We start from the raw sequence: 22445 nt of genomic DNA on the forward strand, positions 1-22445 counted from the left end.
TTAGTCATCCATATAAGATGACTAATCAGTAGTATTATTATTCCCGAGTCCTATTGACGTTATTCCATGTTTGACTCATCGAACACGAACAGGCAACATCGTAAGGCTTTTATTGTGAAGGTCATTTTCGGAAGCAGTTTATTTAGTAGTGAAGCAAAGCAGCCTGACAAAAGTCTTCATTAAATGTAATTTGTCTTCTTCCTGCCCGTCATGGCCGCCGCTGCTCACCTGCTTCACCTGCTTCACCTGCTTCCCGCTCTCACCTGCCTCTTCTTTACCGTCTTCACACTGACTGTGACGTCACGCAGAGATGTGCTCGAGCTCGGGGACGCAGACTTTGATTACCTGGCAAGCGAGCAGGACACCATGCTGGTCAACTTCTATGCACCATGGTGATTACTTACCTTCTTACTTACCTTTAGCATACCTTCTTATTTACCATTAGCATACCTTCTTATTTACCTTCAGCATACCTTCTTATTTACCATTAGCATACCTTCTTATTTACCTTTAGCATACCTTATTTACCTTTAGCATACCTTATTTAGCATTAGCATACCTTCTTATTTACCTTTAGCATACCTTGTTATTTACCTTTAGCATACCTTCTTATTTACCATTAGCATACCTTCTTATTTACCATTAGCATACCTTCTTGTTTACCATTAGCATACCTTCTTATTTACCATTAGCATACCTTCTTATTTATCATTAGCATACCTTCTTATTTACCATTAGCATACATTCTTATTTACCATTAGCATACCTTCTTGTTTACCATTAGCATACCTTCTTATTTACCATTAGCATACCTTCTTATTTATCATTAGCATACCTTCTTATTTACCATTAGCATACATTCTTATTTACCATTAGCATACCTTCTTATTTATCATTAGCATACCTTCTTATTTACCATTAGCATACATTCTTATTTACCATTAGTATACCTTCTTATTTAGCATTAGCATAAGTTGTTATTTACCATTAGCATACCTTCTTATTTACCATTAGCATACCTTGTTTTTTACCATTAGCATGAGTTGTTATTTACCATTAGCATACCTTGTTATTTAGCATTAGCATAAGTTGTTATTTACCATTAGCATACCTTCTTATTTACCATTAGCATACGTTCTTATTTACCTTTAGCATACCTTATTTACCTTTAGCATACCTTCTTATTTACCATTAGCATACCTTGTTATTTAGCATTAGCATAAGTTGTTATTTACCATTAGCATACCTTCTTATTTACCATTAGCATACCTTGTTATTTACCATTAGCATGAGTTGTTATTTACCATTAGCATACCTTGTTATTTAGCATTAGCATAAGTTGTTATTTACCATTAGCATACCTTGTTATTTAGCATTAGCATAAGTTGTTATTTACCATTAGCATACCTTCTTATTTACCATTAGCATACCTTGTTATTTACCATTAGCATGAGTTGTTATTTACCATTAGCATACCTTGTTATTTACCATTAGCATGAGTTGTTATTTACCATTAGCATACCTTCTTATTTACCATTAGCATACCTTGTTATTTACCATTAGCATACCTTGTTATTTCTTCCCTTCCTTCTTTCTATTCCTCCTGCCTCCATCTCAGGTGTGCTCACTGTAAGAAATTATCTCCTGACTTTGACAAAGCAGCAAGCAAGCTAAAGGGGACAGTCCAGTTAGCCAAGGTGATGTCATTCTTGTGTTATTGTGTGTGTGTGTGTGTGTGTGTGTTGTGCCAAGCCATGTGTGACAGTGTGTGTGTGTGTGTGTGTCAGGTGGACTGTACACTTCATGTGGACAGGTGCAGTCGTTATGGCATCAGTGGGTATCCTACACTGAAGATCTTCAGGAAGGGGAGAGACTCCGCCCCCTATGAGGGTCCTCACTCTGCAGGTACAACACACACTTGCACTATTATTAGTAGTAGTAGTAGTATGGAAGTATTAATATGGTATTATTATTACAAACCCCGTTTCCATATGAGTTGGGAAATGGTGTTAGATGTAAATATAAAATGGGTACTATACCACTTTTGAAAAGTACCTGTACCGTTCTTTCATCCATTCTTAAAGGGGCACACACACACACACACACACACACACACACACACACACACACACACACACACACACACACACACACACACTAATCTAACAACAGCTGCTTTAAAACACGCCTCCTCCATATGTGTTAATTGGTGTTAGCACCTTTGCTTCAGACTTAGGTCAACATTTAAATAATGAACATTCACATCTGCACAAGGAGTTATAATAATGTAGTTGTTACACCTGTCCTGCTGTTCAGTCGGGTGCAGACTGTATCAGTATTAGCACCTTTGCTTCAGACTTAGGTCAACATTTAAATAATGAACAACTAAGTGTGTGTTCTAGAGGGGATGTGTCAGTACTAGAAGTGACTAGTCTAACTAAGTGTGTGTTCTAGAGGGGATGTATCAGTACTAGAAGTGACTAGTTAACTAAGTGTGTGTTATAGAGGGGATGTATCAGTACTAGAAGTGACTAGTCTAACTAAGTGTGTGTTATAGAGGGGATGTGTCAGTACTGGAAGTGACTAGTCTAACTAAGTGTGTGTTATAGAGGGGATGTATCAGTACTAGAAGTGACTAGTCTAACTAACTGTGTGTTATAGAGGGGGTGTATCAGTACTAGAAGTGACTAGTCTAACTAAGTGTGTGTTATAGAGGGGATGTGTCAGTACTGGAAGTGACTAGTCTAACTAAGTGTGTGTTATAGAGGGGATGTATCAGTACTAGAAGTGACTAGTCTAACTAAGTGTGTGTTCTAGAGGGGATGTATCAGTACTAGAAGTGACTAGTCTAACTAACTGTGTGTTATAGAGGGGGTGTATCAGTACTAGAAGTGACTAGTCTAACTAAGTGTGTGTTATAGAGGGGATGTGTCAGTACTAGAAGTGACTAGTCTAAGTGTGTGTTCTAGAGGGGATGTATCAGTACTAGAAGTGACTAGTCTAACTAAGTGTGTGTTATAGAGGGGATGTATCAGTACTAGAAGTGACTAGTCTAACTAAGTGTGTGTACTAGAGGGGATGTATCAGTACTAGAAGTGACTAGTCTAAGTGTGTGTTCTAGAGGGGATGTATCAGTACTAGAAGTGACTAGTCTAACTAAGTGTGTGTTATAGAGGGGATGTATCAGTACTAGAAGTGACTAGTCTAACTAAGTGTGTGTACTAGAGGGGATGTATCAGTACTAGAAGTGACTAGTCTAACTAACTAAGTGTGTGTTATAGAGGGGATGTATCAGTACTAGAAGTGACTAGTCTAACTAAGTGTGTGTTATAGAGGGGATGTATCAGTACTAGAAGTGACTAGTCTAACTAAGTGTGTGTTATAGAGGGGATGTATCAGTACTAGAAGTGACTAGTCTAACTAAGTGTGTGTTATAGAGGGGATGTATCAGTACTAGAAGTGACTAGTCTAACTAAGTGTGTGTTATAGAGGGGATGTATCAGTACTAGAAGTGACTAGTCTAACTAAGTGTGTGTTATAGAGGGGATGTATCAGTACTAGAAGTGACTAGTCTAACTAAGTAAGTGTGTGTTCTCGAGGGGATGTATCAGTACTAGAAGTGACTAGTCTAAGTGTGTGTTGTAGAGGGGATGTATCAGTACTAGAAGTGACTAGTCTAACTAAGTGTGTGTTATAGAGGGGATGTATCAGTACTAGAAGTTACTAGTCTAACTAAGTAAGTGTGTGTTCTAGAGGGGATGTATCAGTACATGAAGTGACTAGTCTAACTAAGTAAGTGTGTGATCTAGAGGGGATGTATCAGTACATGAAGTGACTAGTCTAACTAAGTGTGTGTTCTAGAGGGGATGTATTAGTACATGAAGTGACTAGTCTAACTAAGTAAGTGTGTGTTCTAGAGGGGATGTATCAGTACATGAAGTGACTAGTCTAACTAAGTAACTAACTAAGTAAGTGTGTGTTCTAGAGGGGATGTATCAGTACATGAAGTGACTAGTGTAACTAACTAAGTGTGTGTTCTACAGGGGATGTATCAGTACATGAAGTGACTAGTGTAACTAACTAAGTAAGTGTGTGTTCTAGAGGGGATGTATCAGTACATGAAGTGACTAGTCTAACTAAGTAACTAACTAAGTAAGGGTGTGTTCTAGAGGGGATGTATCAGTACATGAAGTGACTAGTGTAACTAACTAAGTAAGTGTGTGTTCTAGAGGGGATGTATTAGTACATGAAGTGACTAGTCTAACTAAGTAACTAACTAAGTAAGGGTGTGTTCTAGAGGGGATGTATCAGTACATGAAGTGACTAGTGTAACTAACTAAGTAAGTGTGTGTTCTAGAGGGGATGTATCAGTACATGAAGTGACTAGTCTAACTAAGTAACTAACTAGGTAAGTGTGTGTTCTAGAGGGGATGTATCAGTACATGAAGTGACTAGTCTAACTAAGTAACTAACTAAGTAAGTGTGTGTTCTAGAGGGGATGTATCAGTACATGAAGTGACTAGTCTAACTAAGTAACTAACTAGGTAAGTGTGTGTTCTAGAGGGGATGTATCAGTACATGAAGAAGCAGACAGGTCCAGACTCAGTCAGTCTGTGGACTAAAGAAGACCTGCACACCTTCACCCATCACTGGGATGCTTCTGTTGTAGGTAGGACATCTTCTTTCATCATCCACCTGTCTCAGGGGTGTTGTGTCTCAGGTGTGTTGTGTCTCAGGTGTGTTGTGTCTCAGGTGTGTTGTGTCTCAAAAGTGTGTTGTGTCTCAGGTGTGTTGTGTCTCAGGTGTGTTGTGTCTCAAGTGTGTTGTGTGTCAGGTGTGTTGTGTCTCAAGTGTGTTGTGTCTCAAGTGTGTTGTGTGTCAGGTGTGTTGTGTCTCAAGTGTGTTGTGTCTCAGGTGTGTTGTGTTTCAGGTGTATTGTGTCTCAGGTGTGTTGTGTCTCAGGTGTGTTGTGTCTCAGGTGTGTTGTGTCTCAAAAGTGTGTTGTGTCTCAGGTGTGTTGTGTCTCAAGTGTGTTGTGTGTCAGGTGTGTTGTGTCTCAAGTGTTTTGTGTCTCAAGTGTGTTGTGTGTCAGGTGTGTTGTGTCTCAAGTGTGTTGTGTCTCAAGTGTGTTGTGTCTCAGGTGTGTTGTGTGTCAGGTGTGTTGTGTCTCAAGTGTGTTGTGTCTCAAGTGTGTTGTGTGTCAGGTGTGTTGTGTCTCAAGTGTGTTGTGTCTCAAGTGTGTTGTGTCTCAGGTGTGTTGTGTCTCAGGCGTGTTGTGTCTCAGGTGTGTTGTGTGTCAGGTGTGTTGTGTCTCAGGTGTGTTGTGTCTCAGGTGTGTTGTGTGTCAGGTGTGTTGTGTCTCAAAAGTGTGTTGTGTCTCAGGTGTGTTGTGTGTTGTGTCTCAGGTGTGTTGTGTCTCAAGTGTGTTGTGTCTCAGGTGTGTTGTGTCTCAGGTGTGTTGTGTCTCAAGTGTGTTGTGTCTCAGGTGTGTTGTGTCTCAGGCGTGTTGTGTCTCAGGTGTGTTGTGTCTCAGGTGTGTTGTGTGTCAGGTGTGTTGTGTCTCAGGTGTGTTGTGTCTCAGGTGTGTTGTGTGTCAGGTGTGTTGTGTCTCAGGTGTGTTGTGTCTCAGGTGTGTTGTGTCTCAAAAGTGTGTTGTGTCTCAGGTGTGTTGTGTGTTGTGTCTCAGGTGTGTTGTGTCTCAAGTGTGTTGTGTCTCAGGTGTGTTGTGTCTCAGGTGTGTTGTGTCTCAAGTGTGTTGTGTCTCAGGTGTGTTGTGTTTCAGGTGTGTTATGTCTCAGGTGTGTTGTGTCTCAGGTGTGTTGTGTCTCAGGTGTGTTGTGTCTCAAGTGTGTTGTGTCTCAGGTGTGTTGTGTGTTGTGTCTCAGGTGTGTTGTGTGTTGTGTCTCAGGTGTGTTGTGTCTCAGGTGTTTTGTGTGTTGTGTCTCAGGTGTGTTGTGTCTCAGGTGTGTTGTGTCTCAGGTGTGTTGTGTGTTGTGTTTCAGGTGTGTTGTGTCTCAGGTGTGTTGTGTCTCAGGTTTGTTGTGTGTTGTGTCTCAGGTGTGTTGTGTCTCAGGTGTGTTGTGTATTGTGTCTCTGGTGTGTTGTGTCTCAGGTGTGTTGTGTGTTGTGTCTCAGGTGTGTTGTGTCTCAGGTGTGTTGTGTCTCAGGTGTGTTGTGTTTCAGGTGTGTTGTGTCTCAGGTGTGTTGTGTCTCAGGTGTGTTGTGTCTCAAGTGTGTTGTGTCTCAGGTGTGTTGTGTGCTGTGTCTCAGGTGTGTTGTGTGTTGTGTCTCAGGTGTGTTGTGTCTCAGGTGTGTTGTGTGTTGTGTCTCAGGTGTGTTGTGTCTCAGGTGTGTTGTGTGTTGTGTTTCAGGTGTGTTGTGTCTCAGGTGTGTTGTGTGTTGTGTCTCAGGTGTGTTGTGTCTCAGGTGTGTTGTGTCTCAGGTGTGTTGTGTGTTGTGTCTCAGGTGTGTTGTGTCTCAGGTGTGTTGTGTCTCAGGTGTGTTGTGTATTGTGTCTCTGGTGTGTTGTGTCTCAGGTGTGTTGAGTGTTGTGTCTCAGGTGTGTTGTGTCTCAGGTGTGTTGTGTCTCAAGTGTGTTGTGTCTCAGGTGTGTTGTGTCTCAAGTGTGTGTTGTGTCTCAGGTGTGTGTTGTGTCTCAGGTGTGTTGTGTCTCAGGTGTGTTGTGTCTCAGGTGTGTTGTGTCTCAAAAGTGTGTTGTGTCTCAGGTGTGTTGTGTCTCAGGTGTGTTGTGTCTCAAGTGTGTTGTGTGTCAGGTGTGTTGTGTCTCAAGTGTGTTGTGTCTCAAGTGTGTTGTGTGTCAGGTGTGTTGTGTCTCAGGTGTGTTGTGTCTCAAGTGTGTTGTGTCTCAGGTGTGTTGTGTTTCAGGTGTATTGTGTCTCAGGTGTGTTGTGTCTCAGGTGTGTTGTGTCTCAGGTGTGTTGTGTCTCAGGTGTGTTGTGTCTCAAGTGTGTTGTGTGTCAGGTGTGTTGTGTCTCAAGTGTTTTGTGTCTCAAGTGTGTTGTGTGTCAGGTGTGTTGTGTCTCAAGTGTGTTGTGTCTCAAGCGTGTTGTGTGTCAGGTGTGTTGTGTCTCAGGTGTGTTGTGTCTCAAGTGTGTTGTGTCTCAAGTGTGTTGTGTGTCAGGTGTGTTGTGTCTCAAGTGTGTTGTGTCTCAAGTGTGTTGTGTCTCAGGCGTGTTGTGTCTCAGGCGTATTGTGTCTCAGGTGTGTTGTGTCTCAGGTGTGTTGTGTGTCAGGTGTGTTGTGTCTCAGGTGTGTTGTGTCTCAGGTGTGTTGTGTCTCAAGTGTGTTGTGTGTTGTCTCAGGTGTGTTGTGTCTCAAGTGTGTTGTGTCTCAGGTGTGTTGTGTCCCAGGTGTGTTGTGTGTCAGGTGTGTTGTGTCTCAGGTGTGTTGTATCTCAGGTGTGTTGTGTCTCAGATGTGTTGTGTCTCAGGTGTGTTGTGTCTCAAGTGTGTTGTGTGTTGTGTCTCAGGTGTGTTGTGTGTTGTGTCTCAGGTGTGTTGTGTCTCAAGTGTGTTGTGTCTCAGGTGTGTTGTGTCTCAGGTGTGTTGTGTCTCAAGTGTGTTGTGTCTCAGGTGTGTTGTGTGTTGTGTCTCAGGTGTGTTGTGTCTCAAGTGTGTTGTGTCTCAGGTGTGTTGTGTCTCAGGTGTGTTGTGTCTCAAGTGTGTTGTGTCTCAGGTGTGTTGTGTTTCAGGTGTGTTATGTTTCAGGTGTGTTGTGTCTCAGGTGTGTTGTGTCTCAGGTGTGTTGTGTCTCAAGTGTGTTGTGTCTCAGGTGTGTTGTGTGTTGTGTCTCAGGTGTGTTGTGTGTTGTGTCTCAGGTGTGTTGTGTCTCAGGTGTTTTGTGTGTTGTGTCTCAGGTGTGTTGTGTCTCAGGTGTGTTGTGTCTCAGGTGTGTTGTGTCTCAGGTGTGTCGTGTGTTGTGTTTCAGGTGTGTTGTGTCTCAGGTGTGTTGTGTCTCAGGTGTGTTGTGTGTTGTGTCTCAGGTGTGTTGTGTCTCAGGTGTGTTGTGTCTCAGGTGTGTTGTGTATTGTGTCTCTGGTGTGTTGTGTCTCAGGTGTGTTGTGTGTTGTGTCTCAGGTGTGTTGTGTCTCAGGTGTGTTGTGTCTCAGGTGTGTTGTGTCTCAGGTGTGTTGTGTTTCAGGTGTGTTGTGTCTCAGGTGTGTTGTGTCTCAGGTGTGTTGTGTCTCAGGTGTGTTGTGTCTCAAGTGTGTTGTGTCTCAGGTGTGTTGTGTGCTGTGTCTCAGGTGTGTTGTGTGTTGTGTCTCAGGTGTGTTGTGTCTCAGGTGTGTTGTGTGTTGTGTCCCAGGTGTGTTGTGTCTCAGGTGTGTTGTGTCTCAGGTGTGTTGTGTGTTGTGTTTCAGGTGTGTTGTGTCTCAGGTGTGTTGTGTGTTGTGTCTCAGGTGTGTTGTGTCTCAGGTGTGTTGTGTCTCAGGTGTGTTGTGTGTTGTGTCTCAGGTGTGTTGTGTCTCAGGTGTGTTGTGTATTGTGTCTCTGGTGTGTTGTGTCTCAGGTGTGTTGTGTGTTGTGTCTCAGGTGTGTTGTGTCTCAGGTGTGTTGTGTCTCAGGTGTGTTGTGTCTCAAGTGTGTTGTGTCTCAGGTGTGTTGTGTCTCAAGTGTGTTGTGTCTCAGGTGTGTTGTGTCTCAAGTGTGTGTTGTGTCTCAGGTGTGTTGTGTCTCAGGTGTGTTGTGTCTCAGGTGTGTTGTGTGTCAGGTGTGTTGTGTCTCAGGTGTGTTGTGTCTCAAGTGTGTTGTGTCTCAGGTGTGTTGTCTCAGGTGTGTTGTGTCTCAGGTGTGTTGTGTCTCAAGTGTGTTGTGTCTCAGGTGTGTTGTGTGTTGTGTCTCAGGTGTGTTGTGTCTCAGGTGTGTTGTGTCTCAAGTGTGTTGTGTCTCAGGTGTATTGTGTCTCACGTGTGTTGTGTCTCAAGTGTGTTGTGTCTCAGGTGTGTTGTGTCTCAGGTGTGTTTTGTCTCAAGGGTGTTGTGTCTCAGGTGTGTTGTGTCTCAGGTGTGTTGTGTCTCAAGTGTGTTGTGTCTCAGGTGTGTTGTGTCTCAGGTGTGTTGTGTCTCAAGTGTGTTGTTTCTCAGGTGTGTTGTGTCTCAGGTGTGTTGTGTCTCAAGTGTGTTGTGTGTTGTCTCAGGTGTGTTGTGTCTCAAGTGTGTTGTGTCTCAGGTGTGTTGTGTCTCAGGTGTGTTGTTTCTCAGGTGTGTTGTGTCTCAGGTGTGTTGTGTCTCAAGTGTGTTGTGTGTTGTGTTTCAGGTGTGTTGTGTCTCAGGTGTGTTGTGTCTCAAGTGTTGTGTCTCAGGTGTGTTCTCAGGTGTGTTGTGTCTCAGGTGTGTTGTGTCTCAAGTGTGTTGTGTCTCAGGTGTGTTGTGTCTCAGGTGTGTTGTGTCTCAGGTGTGTTGTGTCTCAAGTGTTGTGTCTCAGGTGTGTTCTCAGGTGTGTTGTGTCTCAGGTGTGTTGTGTCTCAAGTGTGTTGTGTCTCAGGTGTGTTGTGTCTCAGGTGTGTTGTGTTTCAGGTGTGTTGTGTCTCAAGTGTGTTGTTTCTCAGGTGTGTTGTGTCTCAGGTGTGTTGTGTCTCAAGTGTTTTGTGTGTTGTGTCTCAGGTGTGTTGTGTTTCAGGTGTGTTGTTTCTCAGGTGTGTTGTGTCTCAGGTGTGTTGTGTCTCAAGTGTGTTGTGTGTTGTGTCTCAGGTGTGTTGTGTGTTGTGTCTCAGGTGTGTTGTGTCTCAAGTGTGTTGTGTCTCAGGTGTGTTGTGTCTCAGGTGTGTTGTGTCTCAGGTGTGTTGTGTCTCAGGTGTGTTGTGTCTCAAGTGTGTTGTGTCTCAGGTGTGTTGTGTCTCAGGTGTGTTGTGTGTTGTGTCTCAGGTGTGTTGTGTGTTGTGTCTCAGGTGTGTTGTGTCTCAAGTGTGTTGTGTCTCAAGTGTGTTGTGTCTCAGGTGTGTTGTGTTTCAGGTGTGTTGTGTCTCAGGTGTGTTGTGTCTCAGGTGTGTTGTCTCAAGTGTGTTGTGTCTCAGGTGTGTTGTGTCTCAGGTGTGTTGTGTCTCAGGTGTGTTGTGTCTCAGGTGTGTTGTGTCTCAGGTGTGTTGTGTCTCAAGTGTGTTGTGTCTCAAGTGTGTTGTGTCTCAGGTGTGTTGTGTTTCAGGTGTGTTGTGTCTCAGGTGTGTTGTGTCTCAGGTGTGTTGTTTCTCAGGTGTGTTGTGTCTCAGGTGTGTTGTGTCTCAAGTGTGTTGTGTGTTGTGTCTCAGGTGTGTTGTGTGTTGTGTCTCAGGTGTGTTGTGTCTCAGGTGTGTTGTGTCTCAAGTGTGTTGTGTCTCAGGTGTATTGTGTCTCAGGTGTGTTGTGTCTCAAGTGTGTTGTGTCTCAGGTGTGTTGTGTCTCAGGTGTGTTTTGTCTCAAGGGTGTTGTGTCTCAGGTGTGTTGTGTCTCAGGTGTGTTGTGTCTCAGGTGTGTTGTGTCTCAAGTGTGTTGTGTCTCAGGTGTGTTGTGTCTCAGGTGTGTTGTGTCTCAAGTGTGTTGTTTCTCAGGTGTGTTGTGTCTCAGGTGTGTTGTGTCTCAAGTGTGTTGTGTGTTGTCTCAGGTGTGTTGTGTCTCAAGTGTGTTGTGTCTCAGGTGTGTTGTGTCTCAGGTGTGTTGTTTCTCAGGTGTGTTGTGTCTCAGGTGTGTTGTGTCTCAAGTGTGTTGTGTGTTGTGTCTCAGGTGTGTTGTGTCTCAAGTGTGTTGTGTCTCAGGTGTGTTGTGTCTCAGGTGTGTTGTGTCTCAAGTGTTGTGTCTCAGGTGTGTTCTCAGGTGTGTTGTGTCTCAGGTGTGTTGTGTCTCAAGTGTGTTGTGTCTCAGGTGTGTTGTGTCTCAGGTGTGTTGTGTTTCAGGTGTGTTGTGTCTCAAGTGTGTTGTTTCTCAGGTGTGTTGTGTCTCAGGTGTGTTGTGTCTCAAGTGTGTTGTGTGTTGTGTCTCAGGTGTGTTGTGTTTCAGGTGTGTTGTTTCTCAGGTGTGTTGTGTCTCAGGTGTGTTGTGTCTCAAGTGTGTTGTGTGTTGTGTCTCAGGTGTGTTGTGTGTTGTGTCTCAGGTGTGTTGTGTCTCAAGTGTGTTGTGTCTCAGGTGTGTTGTGTCTCAGGTGTGTTGTGTCTCAGGTGTGTTGTGTCTCAGGTGTCTTGTGTCTCAAGTGTGTTGTGTCTCAGGTGTGTTGTGTCTCAGGTGTGTTGTGTGTTGTGTCTCAGGTGTGTTGTGTGTTGTGTCTCAGGTGTGTTGTGTCTCAAGTGTGTTGTGTCTCAAGTGTGTTGTGTCTCAGGTGTGTTGTGTTTCAGGTGTGTTGTGTCTCAGGTGTGTTGTGTCTCAGGTGTGTTGTGTCTCAAGTGTGTTGTGTCTCAGGTGTGTTGTGTCTCAGGTGTGTTGTGTCTCAGGTGTGTTGTGTCTCAGGTGTGTTGTGTCTCAGGTGTGTTCTCAGGTGAGGAAAGTCCACGTCTGTCTGAGTTCCTAAAAGCTGCAGGACTTCTGAGGGATCAGTTCCATTTTGGCCACACCACCCAGATCAACCTTTCCTCACCTTATGGACTCCAGTCTGAGTGAGTCTTCATGCTCCAATCATTATTAGTACTAGTTAAGCTAACTAACCCCTCACTACGTCAACAAACACCTCTAGTAGTAATGACATCATGCTGGCTTTTAAACAATACTAGCTGATGTACTTACACACCATGTTATTACTTCATGTTGCTAGTTAAACTACTTCATGTTGCTAGTTAAACTAGTTCATGTTGTTAGTGAAACTACTTCATGTTGGTAGTTAAACTACTTCATGTTGCTGGTTAAACTACTTCATGTTGTTATTGAAACTACTTCATGTTGCTAGTTAAACTACTTCATGTTGCTAGTTAAACTAGTTCATGTTGTTAGTTAAACTACTTCAAGTTGCCAGTGAAACTACTTCATGTTGCTAGTTAAACTAGTTCATGTTGCTAGTTAAACTAGTTCATGTTGTTATTGAAACTACTTCATGTTGCTAGTTAAACTACTTCATGTTGCTAGTTAAACTAGTTCATGTTGTTATTGAAACTACTTCATGTTGCTAGTTAAACTACTTCATGTTGCTGGTTAAGCTACTTCTTGTTGCTAGTTAAACTAGTTCATGTTGCTAGTTAAACTACTTCATGTTGTTATTGAAACTACTTCATGTTGCTAGTTAAACTACTTCATGTTGCTAGTTAAACTAGTTCATGTTGTTAGTTAAACTACTTCATGTTGCCAGTGAAACTACTTCATGTTGCTAGTTAAACTAGTTCATGTTGTTATTGAAACTACTTCATGTTGCTAGTTAAACTACTTCATGTTGCTAGTTAAACTAGTTCATGTTGTTAGTTAAACTACTTCATGTTGCCAGTGAAACTACTTCATGTTGCTAGTTAAACTACTTCATGTTGCTAGTGAAACTACTTCATGTTGCTAGTTAAACTACTTCATGTTGCCAGTGAAACTACTTCATGTTGCTAGTTAAACAAGTTCATGTTGCTAGTTAAACTACTTCATGTTGCTAGTTAAACTACTTCATGTTGCCAGTGAAACTACTTCATGTTGCTAGTTAAACTACTTCATGTTGCCAGTGAAACTACTTCATGTTGCTAGTTAAACTAGTTCATGTTGCTAGCTAAACTACTTCATGTTGCCAGTGAAACTACTTCATGTTGCTAGTTAAACTAGTTCATGTTGCTAGTTAAACTACTTCATGTTGCCAGTGAAACTACTTCATGTTGCTAGTTAAACTACTTCATGTTGCCAGTGAAACTACTTCATGTTGCCAGTGAAACTACTTCATGTTGCTAGTTAAACTACTTCATGTTGCCAGTGAAACTACTTCATGTTGCTAGTTAAACTACTTCATGTTGCTAGTTAAACTACTTAATGTTGCTAGTTAAACTAATTCATGTTGCTAGTTAAACTACTTCATGTTGCTAGTTAAACTACTTCATGTTGCCAGTGAAACTACTTCATGTTGTTAGTGAAACTACTTCATGTTGCCAGTGAAACTACTTCATGTTGCTAGTTAAACTAGTTCATGTTGCTAGTTAAACTACTTCATGTTGCTAGTTAAACTACTTCATGTTGCCAGTGAAACTACTTCAAGTTGCTAGTTAAACTAGTTCATGTTGCTAGTTAAACTACTTCATGTTGCCAGTGAAACTACTTCATGTTGCTAGTTAAACTACTTCATGTTGCCAGTGAAACTACTTCATGTTGCTAGTTAAACTACTTCATGTTGCCAGTGAAACTACTTCATGTTGCTAGTTAAACTAGTTCATGTTGCTAGTTAAACTACTTCATGTTGCTAGTTAAACTACTTCATGTTGCCAGTGAAACTACTTCATGTTGCCAGTGAAACTACTTCATGTTGCTAGTTAAACTACTTCATGTTGCCAGTGAAACTACTTCATGTTGCTAGTTAAACTACTTCATGTTGCCAGTGAAACTACTTCATGTTGCTAGTTAAACTACTTCATGTTGCCAGTGAAACTACTTCATGTTGCTAGTTAAACTAGTTCATGTTGCTAGTTAAACTACTTCATGTTGCCAGTGAAACTACTTCATGTTGCTAGTTAAACTAGTTCATGTTGCTAGTTAAACTACTTCATGTTGCCAGTGAAACTACTTCATGTTGCTAGTTAAACTAGTTCATGTTGCTAGTTAAACTACTTCATGTTGCCAGTGAAACTACTTCATGTTGCTAGTTAAACTACTTCATGTTGCCAGTGAAACTACTTCATGTTGCTAGTTAAACTAGTTCATGTTGCTAGTGAAACTACTTCATGTTGCTAGTTAAACTACTTCATGTTGCCAGTGAAACTACTTCATGTTGCTAGTTAAACTACTTCATGTTGCCAGTGAAACTACTTCATGTTGCTAGTTAAACTAGTTCATGTTGCTAGTTAAACTACTTCATGTTGCTAGTTAAACTACTTCATGTTGCCAGTGAAACTACTTCATGTTGCCAGTGAAACTACTTCATGTTGCTAGTTAAACTACTTCATGTTGCCAGTGAAACTACTTCATGTTGCTAGTTAAACTACTTCATGTTGCCAGTGAAACTACTTCATGTTGCTAGTTAAACTACTTCATGTTGCCAGTGAAACTACTTCATGTTGCTAGTTAAACTAGTTCATGTTGCTAGTTAAACTACTTCATGTTGCCAGTGAAACTACTTCATGTTGCTAGTTAAACTAGTTCATGTTGCTAGTTAAACTACTTCATGTTGCCAGTGAAACTACTTCATGTTGCTAGTTAAACTAGTTCATGTTGCTAGTTAAACTACTTCATGTTGCCAGTGAAACTACTTCATGTTGCTAGTTAAACTACTTCATGTTGCCAGTGAAACTACTTCATGTTGCTAGTTAAACTACTTCATGTTGCTAGTTAAACTAGTTCATGTTGCTAGTTAAACTACTTCATGTTGCTAGTTAAACTACTTCATGTTGCTAGTTAAACTACTTCGATTTGCAAATCCTTTTCAAGCCATATTCAGTTGAATATGCTACAAAGACAACATATTTGATGTTCAAACTTTATTTTGTGTGCAAATAATCATGAACTTTATAATTTGATGGCAGCAACACGTGACAAAGAAGTTGGGAAAGGTGGCAAAAAAGACTGATAAAGTTGAGGAATGCTCATCAAAGACTTATTTGGAACATCCCACAGGTGTGCAGGCTAATTGGGAACAGGTGGGTGCCATGATTGGCTATAAAAGCAGCTTCAGTCATTCACAAACAAGGGTCACAGGTCAAGGGTCACAGGTCAAGGGTCACAGGTCAAGGGTCAGCACTCTGTCAACAAATGCCTGAGCTAATAGTCTAAGAAGAAGATTTCTCAAGCAGCTAATACAACTTCTTATGTCCACTTCACATTTCAATCTCAGTACAAGAGTCTCTAAAACTGCACCCTGTGTTGTCTTGTCTTGTGTTGTGTTGTGTTGTCTTGTGTTGTGTTGTCTTGTGTTGTGTTGTCTTGTGTTGTGTTGTGTTGTCTTGTATTGTGTTGTGTGTGTTCCAGAGGTGTGTTGTTGTTCAGACCTCCCAGATTGGCCAATCAGTTTGAGGACAGCGTTGTGGTTTTTGAAGACTTTCTCACCATCTCATCTCTGAGACGCTTCATCCGAGATCACATGTAAGTGTCTTATGTTTGTGTAGGTGTCTTATGTTTGTGTAAGTGTCTTATGTTTGTGTAGGTGTCTTATGTTTGTGTAAGTGTCTTATGTTTGTGTAGGTGTCTTATGTTTGTGTAAGTGTCTTATGTTTGTGTAAGTGTCTTATGTTTGTGTAGGTGTCTTATGTTTGTGTAAGTGTCTTATGTTTGTGTAAGTGTCTTATGTTTGTGTAGGTGTCTTATGTTTGTGTAAGTGTCTTATGTTTGTGTAGGTGTCTTATGTTTGTGTAAGTGTCTTATGTTTGTGTAAGTGTCTTATGTTTGTGTAGGTTGTCTTATGTTTGTGTAAGTGTCTTATGTTTGTGTAGGTGTCTTATGTTTGTGTAGGTGTCTTATGTTTGTGTAAGTGTCTTATGTTTGTGTAGGTGTCTTATGTTTGTGTAAGTGTCTTATGTTTGTGTAGGTGTCTTATGTTTGTGTAAGTGTCTTATGTTTGTGTAGGTGTCTTATGTTTGTGTAAGTGTCTTATGTTTGTGTAGGTGTCTTATGTTTGTGTAAGTGTCTTATGTTTGTGTAGGTGTCTTATGTTTGTGTAAGTGTCTTATGTTTGTGTAAGTGTCTTATGTTTGTGGAGGTGTCTTATGTTTGTGTAAGTGTCTTATGTTTGTGTAGGTGTCTTATGTTTGTGTAGGTGTCTTATGTTTGTGTAAGTGTCTTATGTTTGTGTAAGTGTCTTATGTTTGTGTAGGTGTCTTATGTTTGTGTAAGTGTCTTATGTTTGTGTAGGTGTCTTATGTTTGTGTAGGTGTCTTATGTTTGTGTAGGTGTCTTATGTTTGTGTATGTGTCTTATGTTTGTGTAGGTGTCTTATGTTTGTGTAAGTGTCCTATGTTTGTGTAGGTGTCTTATGTTTGTGTAGGTGTCTTATGTTTGTGTAAGTGTCTTATGTTTGTGTAAGTGTCTTATGTTTGTGTAAGTGTCTTGTGTTTGTGTAGGTTTCTTGTGTTTGTGTAGGTGTCTTGTGTTTGTGTAGGTGTCTTATGTTTGTGTAAGTGTCTTATGTTTGTGGAGGTGTCTTATGTTTGTGTATGTGTCTTATGTTTGTGTAAGTGTCTTGTGTTTGTGTAGGTGTCTTGTGTTTGTGTAGGTGTCTTATGTTTGTGTAAGTGTCTTATGTTTGTGTAAGTGTCTTGTGTTTGTGTAAGTGTCTTGTGTTTGTGTAGGTGTCTTGTGTTTGTGTAGGTGTCTTATGTTTGCGTAAGTGTCTTATGTTTGTGTAAGTGTCTTATGTTTGTGTAAGTGTCTTATGTTTGTGTAAGTGTCTTATGTTTGTGTAAGTGTCTTATGTTTGTGTAAGTGTCTTATGTTTGTGTAGGTGTCTTATGTTTGTGTAAGTGTCTTATGTTTGTGTAAGTGTCTTATGTTTGTGTAAGTGTCTTATGTTTGTGTAAGTGTCTTATGTTTGTGTAGGTGTCTTATGTTTGTGTAAGTGTCTTATGTTTGTGTAGGTGTCTTATGTTTGTGTAAGTGTCTTATGTTTGTGTAAGTGTCTTATGTTTGTGTGAGTGTCTTATGTTTGTGTAGGTGTCTTGTGTTTGTGTAGGTGTCTTATGTTTGTGTAAGTGTCTTATGTTTGTGTAAGTGTCTTATGTTTGTGTAAGTGTCTTATGTTTGTGTAGGTGTCTTATGTTTGTGTAGATGTCTTGTGTTTGTGTAAGTGTCTTATGTTTGTGTAAGTGTCTTATGTTTGTGTAAGTGTCTTATGTTTGTGTAAGTGTCTTATGTTTGTGTAGGTGTCTTATGTTTGTGTAGGTGTCTTATGTTTGTGTAGGTGTCTTGTGTTTGTGTAGGTGTCTTGTGTTTGTGTAAGTGTCTTATGATTGTGTAAGTGTCTTATGTTTGTGTAAGTGTCTTATGTTTGTGTAAGTGTCTTATGTTTGTGTAGGTGTCTTATGTTTGTGTAAGTGTCTTATGTTTGTGTAAGTGTCTTATGTTTGTGTAGGTGTCTTATGTTTGTGTAAGTGTCTTATGTTTGTGTAAGTGTCTTATGTTTGTGTAGGTGCCTTATGTTTGTGTAGGTGTCTTGTGTTTGTGTAGGTGTCTTATGTTTGTGTAAGTGTCTTATGATTGTGTAAGTGTCTTATGTTTGTGTAAGTGTCTTATGTTTGTGTAAGTGTCTTATGTTTGTGTAGGTGTCTTATGTTTGTGTAAGTGTCTTATGTTTGTGTAAGTGTCTTATGTTTGTGTAGGTGTCTTATGTTTGTGTAGGTGTCTTATGTTTGTGTAAGTGTCTTATGTTTGTTGTAGGTGTCTTATGTTTGTGTAAGTGTCTTATGTTTGTGTAAGTGTCTTATGTTTGTGTAAGTGTCTTATGTTTGTGTAAGTGTCTTAGGTTTGTGTAAGTGTCTTATGTTTGTGTAGGTGTCCTATGTTTGTGTAATTGTCTTATGTTTGTGTAAGTGTCTTATGTTTTGTGTAGGTGTCTTATGTTTGTGTAGGTGTATTATGTTTGTGTAAGTGTCTTATGTTTGTGTAGGTGTCTTATGTTTGTCTAGGTGTCTTATGTTTGTGTAAGTGTCTTATGTTTGTGTAAGTGTCTTATGTTTGTGTAAGTGTCTTATGTTTGTGTAGGCGTCTTATGTTTGTGTACGTGTCTTATGTTTGTGTAAGTGTCTGTTATGTTTGTGTAATGTTTTGTCTTATGTTTGTGTAAGTGTATGTGATGTGTGTGTAATGTTTTGTTTTGTCTTATGTTTGTGTAAGTGTGTGTAATGTTTTCTCTATATTTGTCTTATGTTTGTGTAAGTGTGTGTAATGTTTTGTCTTATGTTTGTGTAAGTTATGTTGTGTGTGTGTGTAATGTTTTGTCTATATTTGTCTTATGTTTGTGTAAGTGTATGTCATGTTTGTGTGTGTGTGTATGCTATGTTTGTGCATAAGTGTGTGTTTGTTTGTGTAGATTTGGATTGTGTCCACACTTGACTCTGGACAACAAGGATCTTCTGCGAGGTCGCGACCTCTTGACCGCCTTTTACCACCTGGACTACAAACACAACCCCAGAGGCTCCAACTACTGGAGGAACAGGTAACACACACACACACACACACACACACACACACACACACACGTCATGATGTTGTGTCACGTGTGTGTCCTTACCAGAGTGATGAAGGTGGCGTCCAAGTACAAGGGGCGGGGCCTGACCTTTTCAGTAGCCAATAAAGAAGACTTCCGGTCTGAGCTGGAGGCTGACTATGGTCTGGGGTCTTCAGACTGTGGAGATCTTCCTCTGGTCACCATCCGCAGCCACGTGGGCCACAAGTACACCATGAGGGAGGAGTTCACGTAGGTACCACCCGCCCCCGTCCTACTGGGCACGCTCCAACAAGTCACATGACCATGTCCTCCAGGAGGGACGGCCAGTCTCTGGACCGCTTTCTGGACCAGTACTTTGCCAAGAGACTCAAGCCGTACATCAAGTCCCAGTCCGTCCCCGAAAAGCAGAGTGGTGCTGTTAAGGTGAATGTCTCCTCACAGGTGGTGCTGTTAAGGTTGAATGTCTCCTCACAGGTGGTGCTGTTAAGGTGAATGTCTCCTCACAGGTGGTGCTGTTAAGGTTGAATGTCTCCTCACAGGTGGTGCTGTTAAGGTGAATGTCTCCTCACAGGTGGTGCTGTTAAGGTGAATGTCTCCTCACAGGTGGTGCTGTTAAGGTGAATGTCTCCTCACTGGTGGTGCTGTTAAGGTGAATGTCTCCTCACAGGTGGTGCTGTTAAGGTTGAATGTCTCCTCACAGGTGGTGCTGTTAAGGTTGAATGTCTCCTCACAGGTGGTGCTGTTAAGGTGAATGTCTCCTCACAGGTGGTGCTGTTAAGGTTGAATGTCTCCTCACAGGTGGTGCTGTTAAGGTGAATGTCTCCTCACAGGTGGTGCTGTTAAGGTGAATGTCTCCTCACAGGTGGTGCTGTTAAGGTGAATGTCTCCTCACAGGTGGTGCTGTTAAGGTGAATGTCTCCTCACAGGTGGTGCTGTTAAGGTGAATGTCTCCTCACAGGTGGTGCTGTTAAGGTGAATGTCTCCTCACAGGTGGTGCTGTTAAGGTGAATGTCTCCTCACAGGTGGTGCTGTTAAGGTGAATGTCTCCTCACAGGTGGTGCTGTTAAGGTTGAATGTCTCCTCACAGGTGGTGCTGTTAAGGTGAATGTCTCCTCACAGGTGGTGCTGTTAAGGTGAATGTCTCCTCACAGGTGGTGCTGTTAAGGTGAATGTCTCCTCACAGGTGGTGCTGTTAAGGTTGAATGTCTCCTCACAGGTGGTGCTGTTAAGGTGAATGTCTCCTCACAGGTGGTGCTGTTAAGGTTGAATGTCTCCTCACAGGTGGTGCTGTTAAGGTTGAATGTCTCCTCACAGGTGGTGCTGTTAAGGTGCATGTCTCCTCACAGGTGGTGCTGTTAAGGTGAATGTCTCCTCACAGGTGGTGCTGTTAAGGTTGAATGTCTCCTCACAGGTGGTGCTGTTAAGGTGAATGTCTCCTCACAGGTGGTGCTGTTAAGGCGCATGTCTCCTCACAGGTGGTGCTGGACACACCTTTGTGTGTTCAACCACACTGATTGGCAATGTCATGTACACACACCAAATCATCTACACACAGGAAGTGATGCACATACAGGAAGTGATGCACACACAGGAAGTGACGCTCTCACAGGAAGTGATGCACACACAGGAAGTGATGCACACAGGAAGTGATGCACACACAGGAAGTGACGCACACACAGGAAGTGACGCACACACAGGAAGTGACGCACACACAGGAAGTGACGCACACACAGGAAGTGATGCACACACAGGAAGTGACGCACACACAGGAAGTGATGTACACACAGGAAGTGATGCACACACAGGAAGTGATGTCACAGTGCACGTGTGCTGCAGGTGGTGGTAGCGGAGTCGTTTGACGCCATCGTTAATGACCCCAACAAAGATGTGCTGATCCAGTTCTACTCTCCATCCTGTCCTGTCTGCAAGAAGCTGGAAGCAGTTTACACACGACTGGCTGAGACGGTACTTTTCATCCAACTGCTGTCTACAACTACTGTACACAATACTTGTAACATACCGTATTTCCTTGAATTGCCGCCGGGAATATAGTATTCGCCTGCCTAGAATTACAGCCGGGTCAAACTAGTTTAGCAAAATAATTAGCGCATGCTTGGCACTTCCGCCGGGTCAAATATGAGTCATTAAATGACTCCCGCCTCCTGGTGGTAGAGGGCGCTAGTGAGCCTTCTTGCGACTACCAGTACTGCAGAAGACCGGTGCTGCAGAAGAAGACAACAAGCAGCATGCGTGAGCCGCGATCGTTTGCTTGCACTTTTACCATGGAGGATTACATATCTCAAATAAAACAGTTTTCTAAACTGGACTTTCAATCGAAGCAGGAGGTAATAATTAAAAGAATATCTCCAGAGACTTTTAAAACTGAAGAAATATAAGGAAGACTGCCTTTGATCAGAAGCAGCTGCACATGGACATAATTTATAAGTAAAGGTAAGACCATAATAACGTTTTTTTTATTAAATGTGCTTTTCATGATAAGGTAAGCGCCGGAGTGAGAAGAGGTTTTAAAATAATTAGCGCGTGCTTGCCCATCACGCATGCTTTTGGTAAGCGCAGGAGTGAGAAGAGGTTTTAAATTAATTAGCGCCCCTGCGGCTATTCAAGGAAATACTGTATACACTGTACATTACTATATGAATACACAGTACTTGTAACATATACACTGTACATTACTATATAAATACACAGTACTTGTAACATATACACTGTACATTACTATATAAATACACAGTACTTGTAACATATACACTGTACATTACTATATAAATACACAGTACTTGTAACATATACACTGTACATTACTATATAAATACACAGTACTTGTAACATATACACTGTACATTACTATATAAATACACAGTCTATAACAGTATAAATACATAGTACATACCTGTGTCCTCCCTCCCAGGTGTCTGCTGATGGTCACATGGTCATCGCTAAGATGAACGCACTCCACAACGACCTGCCGCCTGGCTACCATGTACAAGGGTGAGATCATGTGCAGTGTATATATATAATTGTGTATTTCTACGTATACTTACCTAACTGTCTCTTCCTCAGCTACCCAACAATCTACCTGGCCCCCGCCGGCAGGAAGGACCCCGCCGGCAGGAAGGACGAGCCTGTTCGATATGAGGTGACCGTAAAGGCTTTTATTTTGTTGATTTCCTGTCAGCCCCAGGAAGGGTTTGTGACCTTTTATCAACCGTGTTGTACCTTAGGGGGGCCGAGAACTGCGAGACTTCCTCCACTTCCTGCAGCAGGAAGGCAACAATGGCGCATCCAAACAGGAGTTGTGACGGTCTTTACCCGCGTCACATGACGGGATGGATTTATATCAAAGGAAGACATGAAACTGCTACAGGAAAATACCAAAAAAAAAGAGAAAACGCCATTAAAATAGGAGCGCAAGACAAGAAGTAAAACACTACACACAGGAAAACAGCAAAAAAAGTCCAAATAAGTCAGTATGTGATGTGACAGGTGGTGGCAGTACACCTACTTTGATTGATTATTTATTTATTTATTTCTTCAAGGAAATCACTTTGCAATCAAATCATTCTTTGAGTGCTGAAGTGTTGTTGCTTTTTGTACCAGAATTACTATGGGGGGAAATTAACTGTGTGTGTGTGCGTGTGTGTGCGCGTGTGCGTGTGTGTGTGTGTGTGTGTGTGTGTGTGTGTGTGTTAGTGTGCGTGTGTGTGTGTGCGTGTGTGTGAATGGAAGTGTAGATGTTGATGATGTTGATCCTCTCCTGACATAAATGACAAAAACTGCTTCTGTAACACCACAGCAAAATAAGAATATTTGTATAAAATTACAAATTGTGAGTTTTTTGTTTTTTTTACATAGATACAAGAGGTTACAAAGTAACACAGCATTATTCAAAGTACCATATATGGATATGGATATTAAATGCATTGTCACGAACGTGATGATTAGGCGGTGTTCGCCGATAATGTGATGTGATTGGTGGACAAGCCCGTCGGTCATACTCTATCGCTCCGCCCATACTTACAAGACCCAACCCACGCCAGTGTCGAGGTCGTTTATGTGATGTGATTGGTGGACAGGCCCGTCGATCCTACTCTATTGCCCCGCCCATACTTGCAAGTCCCAACCCACGCCAGTGTCGAGGTCGTTTATGTGATGTGATTGGTGGACAAGCCCGTCGGTCATACT

At 41.8% G+C, this 22445-nt stretch overlaps 1 protein-coding gene across 1 annotated transcript; it reads left to right on the top strand.

Annotated features, from left to right (window-relative positions):
• Window positions 1–159: 159 nt before the first annotated feature.
• Window positions 160–22326, top strand: LOC133651230 (protein disulfide-isomerase A3-like). Its single transcript, XM_062049268.1, has 13 exons — window positions 160–392; window positions 1619–1697; window positions 1788–1905; window positions 4562–4669; window positions 11448–11577; window positions 15053–15166; window positions 18105–18230; window positions 18309–18491; window positions 18557–18665; window positions 20079–20207; window positions 21172–21251; window positions 21324–21399; window positions 21485–22326. Exons 1-13 carry the CDS (start codon window positions 211–213, stop codon window positions 21560–21562), a joined length of 1512 nt encoding a protein of 503 aa, XP_061905252.1. The 5' UTR covers window positions 160–210; the 3' UTR covers window positions 21563–22326.
• The last annotated feature ends 119 nt before the right edge of the window (window positions 22327–22445 follow it).

Source organism: Entelurus aequoreus, linkage group LG05 (genome assembly GCF_033978785.1).
Source record: "Entelurus aequoreus isolate RoL-2023_Sb linkage group LG05, RoL_Eaeq_v1.1, whole genome shotgun sequence".
NCBI classification, from domain to species: Eukaryota; Metazoa; Chordata; class Actinopteri; order Syngnathiformes; family Syngnathidae; genus Entelurus; species Entelurus aequoreus.

Coding starts and splice junctions, on each gene's coding strand:
- LOC133651230 (XM_062049268.1), top strand. CDS start 211: ATGGCCGCCGCTGCTCACCTGCTTCACCTGCTTCACCTGCTTCCCGCT. Junction 18,666..20,078: donor AGCAGAGTGGTGCTGTTAAG/GTGAATGTCTCC, acceptor CGTGTGCTGCAG/GTGGTGGTAGCGGAGTCGTT. Junction 21,400..21,484: donor ACGAGCCTGTTCGATATGAG/GTGACCGTAAAG, acceptor GTTGTACCTTAG/GGGGGCCGAGAACTGCGAGA.